This window comes from Myxocyprinus asiaticus, chromosome 40, assembly GCF_019703515.2.
Source record: "Myxocyprinus asiaticus isolate MX2 ecotype Aquarium Trade chromosome 40, UBuf_Myxa_2, whole genome shotgun sequence".
In the NCBI taxonomy this organism is placed as follows: domain Eukaryota; kingdom Metazoa; phylum Chordata; class Actinopteri; order Cypriniformes; family Catostomidae; genus Myxocyprinus; species Myxocyprinus asiaticus.
In genome coordinates, this window is record NC_059383.1 from 37,710,787 (window position 1) to 37,725,669 (window position 14,883).

At 38.5% G+C, this 14,883-nt stretch overlaps 1 protein-coding gene across 1 annotated transcript in view; it reads right to left on the reverse strand.

The window, feature by feature from the left end:
- Nucleotides 1-1,125: 1,125 nt before the first annotated feature.
- Nucleotides 1,126-14,883, reverse strand: part of LOC127430470 (dolichyldiphosphatase 1-like) — a 29,596-nt gene continuing 15,838 nt past the window's right edge. Inside the window, exons 4-8 of the mRNA XM_051680264.1 lie at nucleotides 12,931-13,030; nucleotides 11,632-11,730; nucleotides 11,421-11,549; nucleotides 11,222-11,311; nucleotides 1,126-3,162 (exon numbers count right to left, since the gene is read on the reverse strand). Of these exons, the coding sequence (XP_051536224.1) occupies nucleotides 3,126-3,162; nucleotides 11,222-11,311; nucleotides 11,421-11,549; nucleotides 11,632-11,730; nucleotides 12,931-13,030 (455 nt within the window). The 3' untranslated portion in view covers nucleotides 1,126-3,125. The remainder of the gene's footprint in view (nucleotides 3,163-11,221; nucleotides 11,312-11,420; nucleotides 11,550-11,631; nucleotides 11,731-12,930; nucleotides 13,031-14,883) is intronic.

Consider the following 14,883-nt stretch of genomic DNA (forward strand, 5'->3'; position numbering starts at 1 on the left):
AAACTAAGATACACTGCAAAAAAATAAAAATAAATAATAAATAAATTTTCCAGCAAAAATATATAACCAACTTTATATAATTAATTTACTTGTCAAACAAAATTGCATAAGATTTTATACATTTTGTTTTCAGAGGAATCTGCAAAATTAAGTGAACTTCATGCTAATGGGGTAAGAAAAATAAACTTGTTTTCCCTTTTTTATTAGGTCAAAAATGGCAAAAAAGAAACAGCTTTCTCTAGAAACTCATCAGTCAATCATTGTTTTGAGGAATGAAGGCTATACAATGCTTGAAGATTTCATACAAAGGTGTACACTACAGTCTTCAAACACAAAGGACAACTGACTCTGACAAGGACAGAAAGAGATGTGGAAGACCAGATGTACAACTAAACAAGAGGATAAGTACATCAGAGTCTCTAGTTTGAGAAATAGACGCCTCACATGTCCTCAGCTGACAGCTTCATTGAATTCTACCCGCTCAACACCAGTTTCATGTACAACAGTAAAGAGAAGACTCAGGGGTGCAGGCCTTATGGGAAGAATTGCAAAAAAAAAGCCACTTTTGAAACAGAAAAACAAAAAGAAAAGGTTCGAGTGGGCAAAGAAACACAGACATTGGACAACAGATAATTGGAAAAGAGTGTTCTGGATCTTAACCCCATTGAGCTTTTGTGGGATCAGCTAGACTGTAAGGTGCGTGAGAAGTGCCCGACAAGACAGACACATCTATGGCAAGTGCTACAGGAAGTGTGGGGTGAAATGTCACCTGAGTATCTGGACAAACTGACAGCTGGAATGCCAAGGATCTGCAAAGCTGTCATTGCTGCACGTGGAGGATCTTTTGATGAGAACTCTTTGAAGTAGTTTAAGAAGTTCTGAACATTTTTTTCAAATTGTAATAGTAATTTTTCACATTATTAATGTCCTGACTATACATTTCCATAAGAGCAAAATCTGTACATTATTCCAAACTTTTGGCCGCCAGTGTAAGAATGTTTAGATACTTTTCCTGGAAACACACACACACAAAATACTAATTAAGAAAATAATGTTTTTCTATTGTATGTGTGGGTATGTATTGAACACAAGTTCAAATTAGAAAGTACACAAATAATGGCACCATTTCATACATGAACATTTCGTTTTTTTATTCAGCCTGATATGAATTACACATGAATAAAAGAGAGGATTATCTTAATGCAATAACCTCCCTTCCCTTTATATAAACACCCCATCACGGACAATTTTTACATCATTCTAAGAGAACAGAGGCCTCGGCCCATGCTAAAGTTCACCTGAGGTTAGGGCTCTGTTATTTTGTCCTTTTCTTATTTCCATTTGTAATCTACTCTCGTTCAGATGTAGCAGTCGCACTGTCCTTAAATACTCAACAGTGATATTGTGGATTGTCATATGGGACAGATTGGAGAAAAAATGTCTTTGTGTCTGCACCAATGAAAGCAAAGTCAGTCATAAACGGAATGACAATAAACATTAAATATAAAAGCAGAGCATTATTTTTCCTGCCCTCTGTCAGAACTGCATCCTCCGAGACCTGGATTGGTACTAATAAACAAGGAATGTCGATCAAAAATATGCTGCATATCTTTCAGAACACACTGAACACACATTATGGAAGAGCCGTCTTTTTGTGCAGTACAAAACAGATTTTGTAACTACAACACATAAACAAAAGTACTACATCATTCTTACAAAAAGCAGGCACTCATTTTGTTCCAACACCACTTGAGACAGATGAACCTGGTACTATCTGTAACATCAACATATTTTGCAATGGCGCTATGCTCAAGACATTTACCAATCCGTGTCCAAAAGCAAAAGCAAAACATCTGCTTGAGGGACACGTCTGTCAATGGACAAACTCTAAAACAAAAAAAGAACACTTGCCTCAATGAAATAACTAGTGTTAATATAATAATAATAAAAAGAATTCACATAGTGCAAATTGTTTTAGTTTACATTACACTTTTAAACAATAGTATAGGGAGAATCTCACATGAATTAAGGTCAAATTTCACCCCCAAAATTAAAAAACAAATTTAGCTTATAAAAGTGAAGGCTGTTTAGACGATCATTAAGAGTTTTTGCATTGACACATTAAACTTATGCCAACTGCAAATTTCCTCAATTCTCATTTCCGTTATGTGAAGAAAAGAAAAATATTTCAATTGTAAAGCATTTATACATCATGGTACATCAACTGCCTTTAAATAAAAATGTTTATAATACAGCAGAAAAAATACAGTTTCTAACAGTAAAAAAAAAAAAAGAGAGACTATATTACAGTCATGAGAATCACCATTGAGAATAATGGGAATTACAAAAAAATATATATATTATTTTATTAATTACAATACACGTCACAAAAAAAATCATAATGGATGAGTAATTTTTTATGCAAAGTAAATATACATTTGTATCTTTTTTTTTTCTCGATTTTTGGGGTGAAATGTGCCCTGGACATGTTTTCGTGAGATTCACCCAATAATTAATATTTATCTTCTTTCAAAATATACAAATGAGCAAAAGCTATTTTCTTAAACCCACCCGTTGTCCGCTATCAATGTTTCTGCATTCCCAATCCCCACTTATCTCCTGTTTATTACCTCCCAGCCTTAAGTATCCTGTCCCTGGTCCTTTAAAGTGTCATCTAAATAAAAGTCATGTCAAGCTGATAGATTTGTCACATTGTAAAACTTTCTTTCATACCTTTCTTTCCACCTTTTACCCCGTTCACATCAGATTCAAACTATTAAGATTTTCCCAGTGATCGTTAATGAATCAAATATATATTAAATTTCTCATTAAATCGTTTTTGTGTCTAGCACAGTCCGCATGCATTAGGATCACAGGAGCAGTCTAAGGATGGGGGATGAGAATGCCATGTTGTCGTGCGAACAAACAGTTGGGTCGTATGATAACCTGGGATGCAAACTCGCACCTTTGGTCCATAAGTACACCATTTTGCACTTTCGAATGAACCAGAACAGTCCAGACAATGAAACTCCAGTGTGTTTGAGAGTATGTACAGTGTGTGTCTGTGTGTGAGTGTGTATGTATGTGGTCCTTTCCGTCAGTTTTCACTGGGGTTTCGCAGCATATCACTGAAGCTTTGTTCCCAGCTTTCGTTGTCTGTTTCTGTGAAAAAAAAACAAGAAGTCAACTGTTTTGAATACACTTTCATCGAACAGTATAAAAATTGGTGTCCAATTTTTTAAAGCAATAAAGGCACAAATCCCATAATCTTTGAAAAGAAAACAAATTTTATGGAAAAGTAATATATTAGATAAACACTCTATAATATAATGTACATTTAAAACAGTAAAATGGTGGCCTTCTTGACTGTATCCAACATTTAAAATCATACAAAAATGTCATAATTTAATTAAAACTTTTGTTAAAATTCATTTGTTAAATTGATAAAATAAATATTTTTGTTTAACTTAAAATTGTGACACCCAGGAAGTGGGACAATGTAAAAAGTAGTAATAATAAAATAATAAAAATATATATATTTTTACAAATTAAAGTGTTGAGCACATTCATCAAGCTGAACCATTCAACCCTGTTACAAAGTTATTGTAAGAAAAAGCTATCAAATAAATATATTTCTTAGACTTAGACAAAATTACATTACATTTACATTTATGCATTTGGCAGACCCTTTTATCCAAAGTGACTTACAGTGCCCTTATTACAGGGACAATCCCCCCAGAGCAACCTGAAGTTAAGTGCCTTGCTCAAGGACACAATGGTAATGGCTGTGGGGATTGAACCAGCAACCTTCTGATTACCAGTTATGTGCTTTAGCCCACTACGCCACCACCACTCCAAATTAGCTCACCCCTACTGAAAGATTCATTTGATTTAATCAAATAATCTGTGACCCTGTCACTTTCAACCCTGTTAACCATTCTAACTTTAATTTTATAAATGTCATTTAATAATTGTTAAATTAATGGTTATTTAAAGTTTACTGCTAGAAAGTTATGAAATCACACAAATCAGGATTTAAACGTTATTCAGACATGTCCCAAAGTTTGCTAACAGGGTTGAAATATCAATTAATGGCTTATATAATATTAAATATGACCATATCAGGTAGAACAACAACATGAACCATTTAACCCTGTTGCTGAAGTTATTGTTAGAAAAAATGATCAAAAAATATTTCTTACATGTATGGCAAACACAGTGCATTCAGAAAGTATTCAGACCCCTTTCACATCAATCTACACTCCATACCCCATAATGACAAAGCAAAAACCAGATTTTTTATAACTTTGCAAATTTATTAAAAAGAAAAACTGAAATATCATATTGACATAAGTATTCAGACCCTTAACTCAGTACTTAGTTCAAGAACCTTTGGCAGCGATTACAGCCACAAGTCTTTTGGGGTATGATGCAACAAGCTTTGCACACCTGGATTTGGGGATTTTCTGCCATTCTTCTCTGCAGATCCTCTCAAGCTCTGTCAGGTTGGATGGGGACCGTCAGTGGACAGCCATTTTCAGATCTCTCCAGAGATGTTCAATTGGGTTCAAGTCAGGCTCTGGCCGGGCCACTCAAGGACATTCACAGAGTTGTCCCTAAGCCACTCTTGCGTTGTCTTGGCTGTGTGCTTAGGGTCACTGTCCTGTTGGAAGGTGAACCTTCGGCCCAGTCTGAGGTCCTGAGCGCTCTGGACCAGGTTTTCATTTAGAATATCTCTGTATTTTGCTGCGTTCAGCTTTCCTTCAACCCTGACCAGTCCCCCAGTCCCTGCCACTGAAAAACACCTCACAGCATGATGCTGCCACCACCATGCTTCACCTCTGGGATGGTATTGTGCAGGTGATGAGCGGTGCCTGGTTCTTTCCAGACAGGACTCTTAGAATTGAGCCCAAACAGTTCAATCTTCATTTCATCAGACCAGAGAATCTTGTTTCTCACAGTCTGAGAGTCCTTCAGGTGCTTTCATGTGTCTTGCACTGAGGAGAGGCTCCTGTCTGGTCACTCTGCCATAAAGCCCAGATCGGTGGAGTGTTGCAGTGATGGTTGTCCTTCTGCAAGTTTCTCCCATCTCCACACATGATCTCTTGAGCTCAATCAGAGTGACCATCGGGTTCTTGGTCACCTCTCTCACCAAGGCCCTTCTCCCCCAATTGCTCAGTTTGGCCGGATGGCCAGCTCTAGGAAGAGTCCTGGTTGTTCCAAACTTCTTCCATTTAAGAATTATGGAGGCCACTGTGCTCTTGGGAACCTTTAATGCAGCCAAAAAAAATGGTAGCCTTCCCCAGATCTGTGCCTCGACACAATCCTGTCTCTGAGCTCTGTAGGCAGTTCCTTTGACCTCGTGGCTTGGTTTTTGCTCTGATATGCATTTTCAGCTGTATGACCTTATATAGACAGGTGTGTGCCTTTCCAAATCATGTCCAATCAATTGAATTTTCACCGGTGGACTCCAATCAAAGTGTAGAAACATCTCAAAGATGATCCAGAGAAATGGGATGCACCTGAGCTACATTTCAAGTGTCATAGCAAAGGGTCTGAATACTTATGTCAATGTGATATTTCAGTTTTTTATTTTTAATAAATTTGCAAATTAAAAAATTAGCAGTTTTTTGATTTATCACTATGGGGTATGGAGTGTAGATTGATGTGAATACATAACAAAATGTGAAAAAAATTAAGGGGTCTGAATACATTCTGAATGCAAATGTATAAGTTTCCCCAACCAACATGTGGTCTCGGATTAGCTTGAGTGACTAAATCTGTGTTCAAGAAACTTTGGCAGCGAGCTCTGTAAATTAACCTTTTTAATTTTTAATTTTATAAATCTCATTTAATTTTTGAATAATTAATGGTTATTAATTGTGTATAGATAGAAAATAATGAGATCACACAAATCAGGGTTTAAAACTATATTTAGACATGTCCCAAATTGTGGTAACAGGGTTGAAATATCAATAAAGAAAGAAGAAACAGCTCAAACAATATTAAGTTTATTTAGGTAGAAGAACATTTATTTAAAGTTGTTTTTTGTTTTTGTAGTGTTGACCACATTAATCAAAACAAATCATTTAACCCTGTTACCAAAGTTTTTTTTAAAGAAAAAAATAAATACAAATGATATATATATATATATATATATATATATATATATATATATATATATATATATATATATGGGGAAGAATAGGTTTCCCAAACCAATATTTGGTCCCAAATTAGTTCACCCCTACAGACGGATAGCTTTTTTAAATTTTTTTAATTTTTTAATTTTTTTAATAAATCTGCGACCCTGTAATTTTCAACCCTGTTGTCCATTCTGACTTTTTTATTTTTTATTTTTGCTTGCTTAATGGTTATTTCATGTTTACTGCTAGAAAGCAGCGAAATCCCACAAACCAGAAAATCGGCATTTAGACAAAGTTTGCTAAAGTTTACCAACTACAAGACACCATCCCCCAACATAGTAGAAAATCAACAACTGGCTGATGAACTGAATGTGTTTTACTGTAGATTTGAAAAGCCCAGTGGCACACCCCACACCCACTCTGACATTCACTACACTTCACATAAACACTAACACCTCCTGCGACCCCCTTTCTCCCCCCTCCTCCTACTCAACCTGCACTTAAGATCTGTGAAGAGGATGTGTGCTGGGTCTTCCGGAAACAGAAGACAAGGAAAGCACAGGGCCCAGATGGTGTTTCACCCACTTGTCTAAAAGCCTGTGCTGACCAGCTGGCCCTCACCTTCACACTGATCTTCAAAACATCAATGGAGCAGTGTGAAGTACCCAGCTGCTTCAAACGCCTCACCATCATCCCATCCCAAAGAAACCCAAGATTGCAGGACTTAATGACTACAGACCTGTCGCCCTGACATCTGTGATCATGAAGTCATTTGAGAGACTGGTGTTGGCCCACCTGAAGGACATCACCGACCCTTTTTGGATCCCCTGCAGTTTGCCTACCGAGCTAACAGGTTGGTGGATGATGCAGTCAATATGGGACTGCATTACATACTGCAACTTCTAGACAGACCAGGAACTTATGCAAGGATCCTATTTGTGGACTTCAGTTCGGCTTTCAACACCATCATCCCTGCTCTCCTATGGAATAAATTAGCTCAGCTCTCAGTTCCCACCTCTATCTGTCAGTGGATCACCAGCTTTCTGACAGATAGGCAGCAGTTAGTGAGACTGGGAAATTCAATTCCAGTACATGTACAATCAGCAATGGTGCCCCCCAGGGATCTGTGCTCTCCCCACTACTCCTCCCTGTATACCAATGACTGCACTGCCAAGGACCCCTCTGTCAAGCTCCTGAAGTTTGCAGATGACACTACAGTTATAGGTCTCATCCAAGATTATGACGTGTCTGCTTACAGAAGGGAGGTTGAATGGCTGGCTCACCTTGCACATAACTGTATATCTGTATATAACATATCTGAACAACATTATTGCCCTACTGTAGTTCCCTCTATATATTTATCTGTTGTATCTTATTTTTTATTCTTATTTCACTGTTTATGTACAGGTGCATCTCAATAAATTAGAATGTCGTGGAAAAGTTCATTTATTTCAGTAATTCAACTCAAATTGTGAAACTCATGTATTAAATAAATTCAATGCACACAGACTTAAGTAGTTTAAGTCTTTGGTTCTTTTAATTGTGATGATTTTGGCTCACATTTAACAAAAACCCACCAATTCACTATCTCAAAAAATTAGAATATGGTGACATGCCAATCAGCTAATCAACTCAAAACACCTGCAAAGGTTTCCTGAGCCTTCAAAATGGTCTCTCAGATTGGTTCACTAGGCTACACAATCATGGGGAAGACTGCTGATCTGACAGTTGTCCAGAAGACAATCATGTAAGCCACAAACATTCATTGCCAAAGAAGCTGGCTGTTCACAGAGTGCTGTATCCAAGCATGTTAACAGAAAGTTGAGTGGAAGGAAAAAGTGTGGAAGAAAAAGATGCACAACCAACCGAGAGAACCGCAGCCTTATGAGGATTGTCAAGCAAAATCGATTCAAGAATTTGGGTGAACTTCACAAGGAATGGACTGAGGCTGGGGTCAAGGCATCAAGACCACACACAGACGTGTCAAGGAATTTGGCTACAGTTGTCGTATTCCTCTTGTTAAGCCACTCCTGAACCACAGACAACGTCAGAGGTGTCTTACCTGGGCTAAGGAGAAGAAGAACTGGACTGTTGCCCAGTGGTTCAAAGTCCTCTTTTCAGATGAGAGCAAGTTTTGTATTTCATTTGGAAACCAAGGTCCTAGAGTCTGGAGGAAGGGTGGAGAAGCTCATAGCCCAAGTTGCTTGAAGTCCAGTGTTAAGTTTCCACAGTCTGTGATGATTTGGGGTGCAATGTCATCTGCTGGTGTTGGTCCATTGTGTTTTTTGAAAACCAAAGTCACTGCACCCATTTACCAATTAATTTTGGAGCACTTCATGCTTCCTTCTGCTGACCAGCTTTTTAAAGATGCTGATTTCATTTTCCAGCAGGATTTGGCACCTGCCCACACTGCCAAAAGCACCAAAAGTTGGTTAAATGACCATGGTGTTGGTGTGCTTGACTGGCCAGCAAACTCACCAGACCTGAACCCCATAGAGAATCTATGGGGTATTGTCAAGAGGAAAATGAGAAACAAGAGACCAAAAAATGTAGATGAGCTGAAGGCCACTGTCAAAGAAACCTGGGCTTCCATACCACCTCAGCAGTGCCACAAACTGATCACCTCCATGCCACGCCGAATTGAGGCAATAATTAAAGCAAAAGGAGCCCCTACCAAGTATTGAGTACATATACAGTAAATGAACATACTTTCCAGAAGGCCAACAATTCACTAAAAATGTTTTTTTTTATTGGTCTTATGATGTATTCTAATTTTTTGAGATAGTGAATTGGTGGGTTTTTGTTAAATGTGAGCCAAAATCATCACAATTAAAAGAACCAAAGACTTAAACTACTTCAGTCTGTGTGCATTGAATTTATTTAATACACGAGTTTCACAATTTGAGTTGAATTACTGAAATAAATGAACTTTTCCATGACATTCTAATTTATTGAGATGCACCTGTATATATGTTTATATGTATATTTCAAATGTTTGTATGTGTTGGGCCTCATGTATTCAGATAGAAGACAAAGGCAGGCCTAACACAGTCGTAAAACCTGACTGAGACCCACAAAAAGTCATAAATCTTACTGATAAAAACCGTGCCAAAATCAAACAAAGGGAGTCCAAAACAGACTACAAATCCCATGAAGCCTTGCTCACTAAAGGATCGATCTCTCAAATCCTATTGGATGAGGCACACAACAGAACGCCCTCAACCATGACGTCATCGGGAGTAGAAATAATTCTGAGATCCTTCCGGGATTTGCTTCCAGCAACTTTGCTCGCCGTGCGTAGACGCAGCTCATCGCTGCTCTCAGGTGTAGCCTCGTGGCACAAGGAAGTAACGTACGACTTGAAACTGTGGCCAAACAACCTCCATCTCGCTGGACGAGTTGAGATTACTCTGTGTTCCACCGAACACTAACAGATCCGAAGGAGATTGCCGAGCAATCCGCATTTTCATCCGTTTGCCTGCAGAATTGAAGAGAAAAAAGATTTCTCTTCCCTCTTCAATCAAGTCGACGTCGCTGATTTCTCCACCAGCCCGCCAAGAATCAGCAGCCGTACCGCCCGCCGACAGAGCGAGGAAACGGCCTCCCGTCATCACCCGAGCCTCGAGGAGCCGAGTCGGTGTTAAAGGACGGATGAACACACATTCTGCATCCTCATGCGATTCAAGTAAGAGGTTTACGTCTGGGCAGAAATAGAATATTATAGTGTGTTATTCTTGTGTATCAAGGTTATTGCTTGTACAGTATACGGACCGCCGAGTCCACTCATTGCTGCTAATAATACTCAAGGTATTACTGTAATGTACTGTTATCACGAATGAGATCTGCTGTGTTGTAGTCCAACCACATTGGACTTTTGTGTATTTCCGCCATCGCGGGTGAGACCGGCACACTGAGTTTATCCATTAAAGAACCAAAGACCACGGGACGGTTTACGAGCCGTCCACCACGTCTCTGAGTGATAAACTAACAGTTGCTTTCTTTCCCACGGTCGCGAAACCGGCTTTGGTGCCCCCACTTTATTCTCTTACTCTCTCTTGTACAAACCACACACACACATTCTCGCACACACTTTTGGCTAGTAGATAACTTCGTGATAAAGCTCAGCTTTGTCCCCAAGTTATCGTACAAGCGGAGACACGTGGTAAACGGGCAGACGCCACTGACCGGCTTCTCTCCGCCCACATTCGCGGCCATATTCTCTGGCCGGAAATCTCGCGTGACGTACTCTCCACGAGAGTCATGTCCGCCATTTTGTGCGCGTCCCTCCTTACACACACACACACACACACACATACACCCATTCTCTCTCAAACACACACACACACACACCTTCCTTTCATGTGTTATAGGATTATTTTGGTTACCATATCTAATCATAAATGTAGTACGCTCCTGAACGTAGCGTACTACATTTACTGGTGCCCCGTATTAAGTTTTAATGAGTTAGATTCTATTATTTAATTTAAATATTAATTAATAACTAAAGAAATAATTATTAATTATTTCTGACAGTAACACTGATCTAAACAACCAGTAGAACCTACATATGTATATGTTGTATATGTACATTTTTTGTATTCTCTTTGCACTGGAAGCTTCTGTCACCATGACAAACTCCTTGTGTGTGTAAGCATACTTGGCTCATTCTGATTCTGGTTCTGATAACAGGGTTAAAATGAATAAATAGGAACCAAAACAACCAATACTTGTATATTATTTAATATGAACACCTATGGTAGAAGAACACAAGTTTCACTAGTTTTACACCCAGGAATTGGAACGTCAAAAGACAAGTAATAATAAAATAATAAAACATTAATCTTATATATATATATATATGTTTTTTTTTTTTTCTTTTTTTACAAATTGCCAGTGTTGGGCACATTTATCAAGATCAACCTTTTTACCAACATTATTGTAAGAATACATTCTCAAATAGCTAATTGTATATATATGAGAAATACACATTTCCCAAATCAAAACTGTTCCCAATTAGCTCGCCCTAAAAATATGCTCATGTGATATTTGCCAAAAGATGCTGTAGGTGTGTTTACCTGGCCTCTGATCTCGTTACTGTGTATTCAAACCACAGAATGTTTGGAATGAGACTTGTATCTCTCACCAGGAAAAACTCTGAGATATGCCTGAGACAAAAGAGAGAAACAGGTTATGAAATACATCTACATATATATTAGTGGGTTTAATATATTTAGGACTGTGTATATGAACATCTGTGTGTGCTTGCATCATTACCAGGCTGCTATCTTGGGAAAGAGTGGCGTAAGCACTTCCTGGGTGATTAAAAACCACACCACGCCCATCACCATACCGGCAACACCCCCATAAATCACCTGACTCCAGGTGTGGTACAGGAGGTAGACTCTATAAATGCACAGAACAATATGTGAAAAGCAACGTCAAACAAACGCCAAAGTTTACACACAAATAACAAAACTCACATTACCTGCTGTATGAAACGGAGAGAGCTGCACCCAGTAGAATGATGGACAGTATATGCCGCCATAACAATTCAACACACCTGGCATTGTTGGTCTGATGCATTCTATGAAAAAAAAAAAAAAAAAGTGGGTACACTGTTGCCGCACAGCAAGAAGGTCCCCGGTTTGAGTCCCAGCTCACCCAGGGCCTTTCTGAGTGGAGTTTGCATGTTCTCCCAGTGTTCGTGTGGGTTTACTCAGGGTGCTCCGGTTTCCCTCATGGTCCAAAAACATGCAGGTTAACTGGAAACTCTAAACTGCCCGTAGGTGAGAGTGTGAAAGTGTATATCTAAGTGTTAGCTCTGTGATGGCCACCTGTACAGGGTGTTTCCCTGCCTTCGGCCTGGGACAGCGGGGATAGGCTCCAGCACTACCTGCGACCCTACACAGGACAAGCGGCAATAGAGGATGGATGCATCGGCGTCACCAGGCCATTTTTCCAGGGCTTCAGCCCCGAATGTTTTGACTGTAGCCCCGAATGTAATTTTAAATGTAGGCTACGCAACAGTATTGCTACCCCCCGCTCCTGCTAAGCCCTGAACCTCCTCAAGTCCTAAAAACGCCCCTGGATGGATGTACAAAGTTTATAATATTTTTTTCTATGTATAATAAAAAGAAACACCTATCAAAATAAATGTAATCCGAAAAAATAAAGCACGTCAAATATGCATAATATGAATGTGTAATACAGTATATAAAATGTGAGTTCTATTGTTTAGAAAAACATTTGACGTGCAAACATTTTTAAAAGTGCAAAATAACCCTTTTCCCGACATCAATCGTCACGTTATAATTTTTTAGTATTCATCTACCATTGTGGCTCTCTTAAAATGTTGGCCTGTCATGTGTTCAACATCCATACTCAAATGGAAATTATTAATTGTAAGAACAATACAATAGCTTTTGTGCCTCTTTGTTCATTTTTAATTACATCATTCCTAAACAAAACAGCGATCTGATGACAAAATAAGGTAAGTGGCATAATATCAGTATTGGCCTTTATTTTTTTTGTTAAAACCTGTATCGAATCGGCCAAAAATGTTTATATCGGTGCATCCTTACAAAGTGCCAAAATATATAAAAAAATTAAAATACTGTTCTGGAAGAGAGAGAGCTTCATCCAAATGACAGTGTAAAAAGTAATGCAAAAGAAACTTATTTTACAATGTAACGTAAGTGACAACGTAATTTAATAGCTTTAAAACAATAATAGATTTTATTTAATAGAGTCTACCAAATGCCAAATAAGAAATATTAAGACTTACCTTAAATAAAGAAAAAGAAAAAAGTATACAACAAAAAACCAGATGAACTGAGAGTGACTGGAGGGCATCCCGTACTCTGTCGTGAGTGAACTGCGACTTCCTGTTAATGACACATAACAATGACATTTCAGTACTCATTCCTCAAACGGAAATTGTGTTTACACTAACAAGTGTACAATGGAAGTCTATGGGGAAACGCATTCTGGAGAGTTTAAACACAGAAATTTGTAGCTCGTACTTTAGTTAAATTTAAGCCCATACAAATATGTTAATTAAGGTTTAACGTTGTTTTAATCGCTACTAATGTTCAAGGAAGATAAACTTTTATTTATGCATTACCAACATAATTCCTAAAAGAGTGGACCAAGTAAACAGTCCTTTCTGGTATCCTTAGTTACCAGGTTTATTGACTTTACATGATCAGGAGAGGAGAATAAAGATTATGTAACTTTTGCATAGGGAAGTTTAGTAAGCGATTTTATGTGGCTATACTTTCCAAACAGTGTGTATTTTAGGGTGACTTTCACGAAACCTGTCAAAAATATGTCCTGGTCATATGAAATCCTTCAATCAATAAAAAATGAATTTTTTTGTGCATAAAGAAAATTAAGCCACCATTTGGAAGCATTCATAGTTTTTGCATTGTGACATTTTGTTCAGGACACAAAGACATTTTACGGAGCTGTGTGTGTGTGTGTGTGTGTGTGTGTGTGTGTCGTCATGTTGTTATGTTCCAGTTCAGTGTTTTAAATTGTAATTAAAGTCTTGTTGATTGTCAATCCGGTTCCTGCTTCCTCCTTTACCAACGAACGAGAGGCTTGTCTGCCACAATTACCCTTCAACATCTGGTGCAATGTCTTGCCCCATAGACTTCCATTGTATGTCCATTATTGTAACCAAGCTGTCGGTAAAGCTTGACTGAGCCGAAAGGAAGAGAAGTGTTATCGTCCCATGTCCATGTTTCCTGTGAGCTGAAAAAGCATGTATTAAGTGTATTATCTGCTAGTCTGAGAGAGTACCTCCGGTTAGCAAGGCCAAGTTGTTTAGCAGGTGTTTTGTTATTAGACTTACAAATTACAACCTATACACAACTGATAGTATTCAAGGCTGACTGCATAAAGCTGATAACATGCAGCAATAGCAATCTTGCTATTGCAAGGTGGTGGCTTGTTTTATACTGGAGGGACTGTAGTCAATAATGGAAAGATGGCATTCCAGGGGTCTCAGTTTATTGCAGGGCCATGGAGAAAAAAAGTTGCCCAATTCTGACTGGATCATGGTGGACCAACACAAACAATTGCCAAGCGGCCATCAGATCAAGATGCTCAAACAACTGCCAAACACCTCTTACGGGGCAGGAAGGAAGGCCCCAGATCCACCTCCACATTGGATGGGACTTCTCATTGGTCCACTGATTGTTTCTTATCACCAAAATCTTTTTGCACATCTTGACTCCCATCCTAAAGGTTTAAGCTAAGGTGGCCATACAAAATCCTCAGGACCTCCAGATGCAGGATGTTAATGAACTGCCCACTTGGCAGCAGTGGCTGAAACAAAGAGAGGCCACGAAGAAAGATAAATTAATCCATACATGTGCTTGGACTACTTAAATGGACATCAACCACTAGAGTAGGCAGAAACCTTTGGGTGGGTGGGCCAAGAGAATTTATTGATTGCATGAAAAATGTAAACTTTAGTTAGTTGCTTCCAGCCAGGGGCATACATAGGACATTTAGCTACTAAAGGCCGTCTATTTTAAGAATATTTAAAGATCAACAATATTCGGGAGTGGGTACATTCAGAAATGTCTTTATTTTATATGCAACGTTAGGAGGCCTTGTGGCTGAGAACAGATATTTAATATTATACGGGGATTCGGGGGATTTACCCTAGATATTTTAGAAAATTAAAAAACAAAATAGACATTTTAACCATAGAATGGACCGTTTTTGG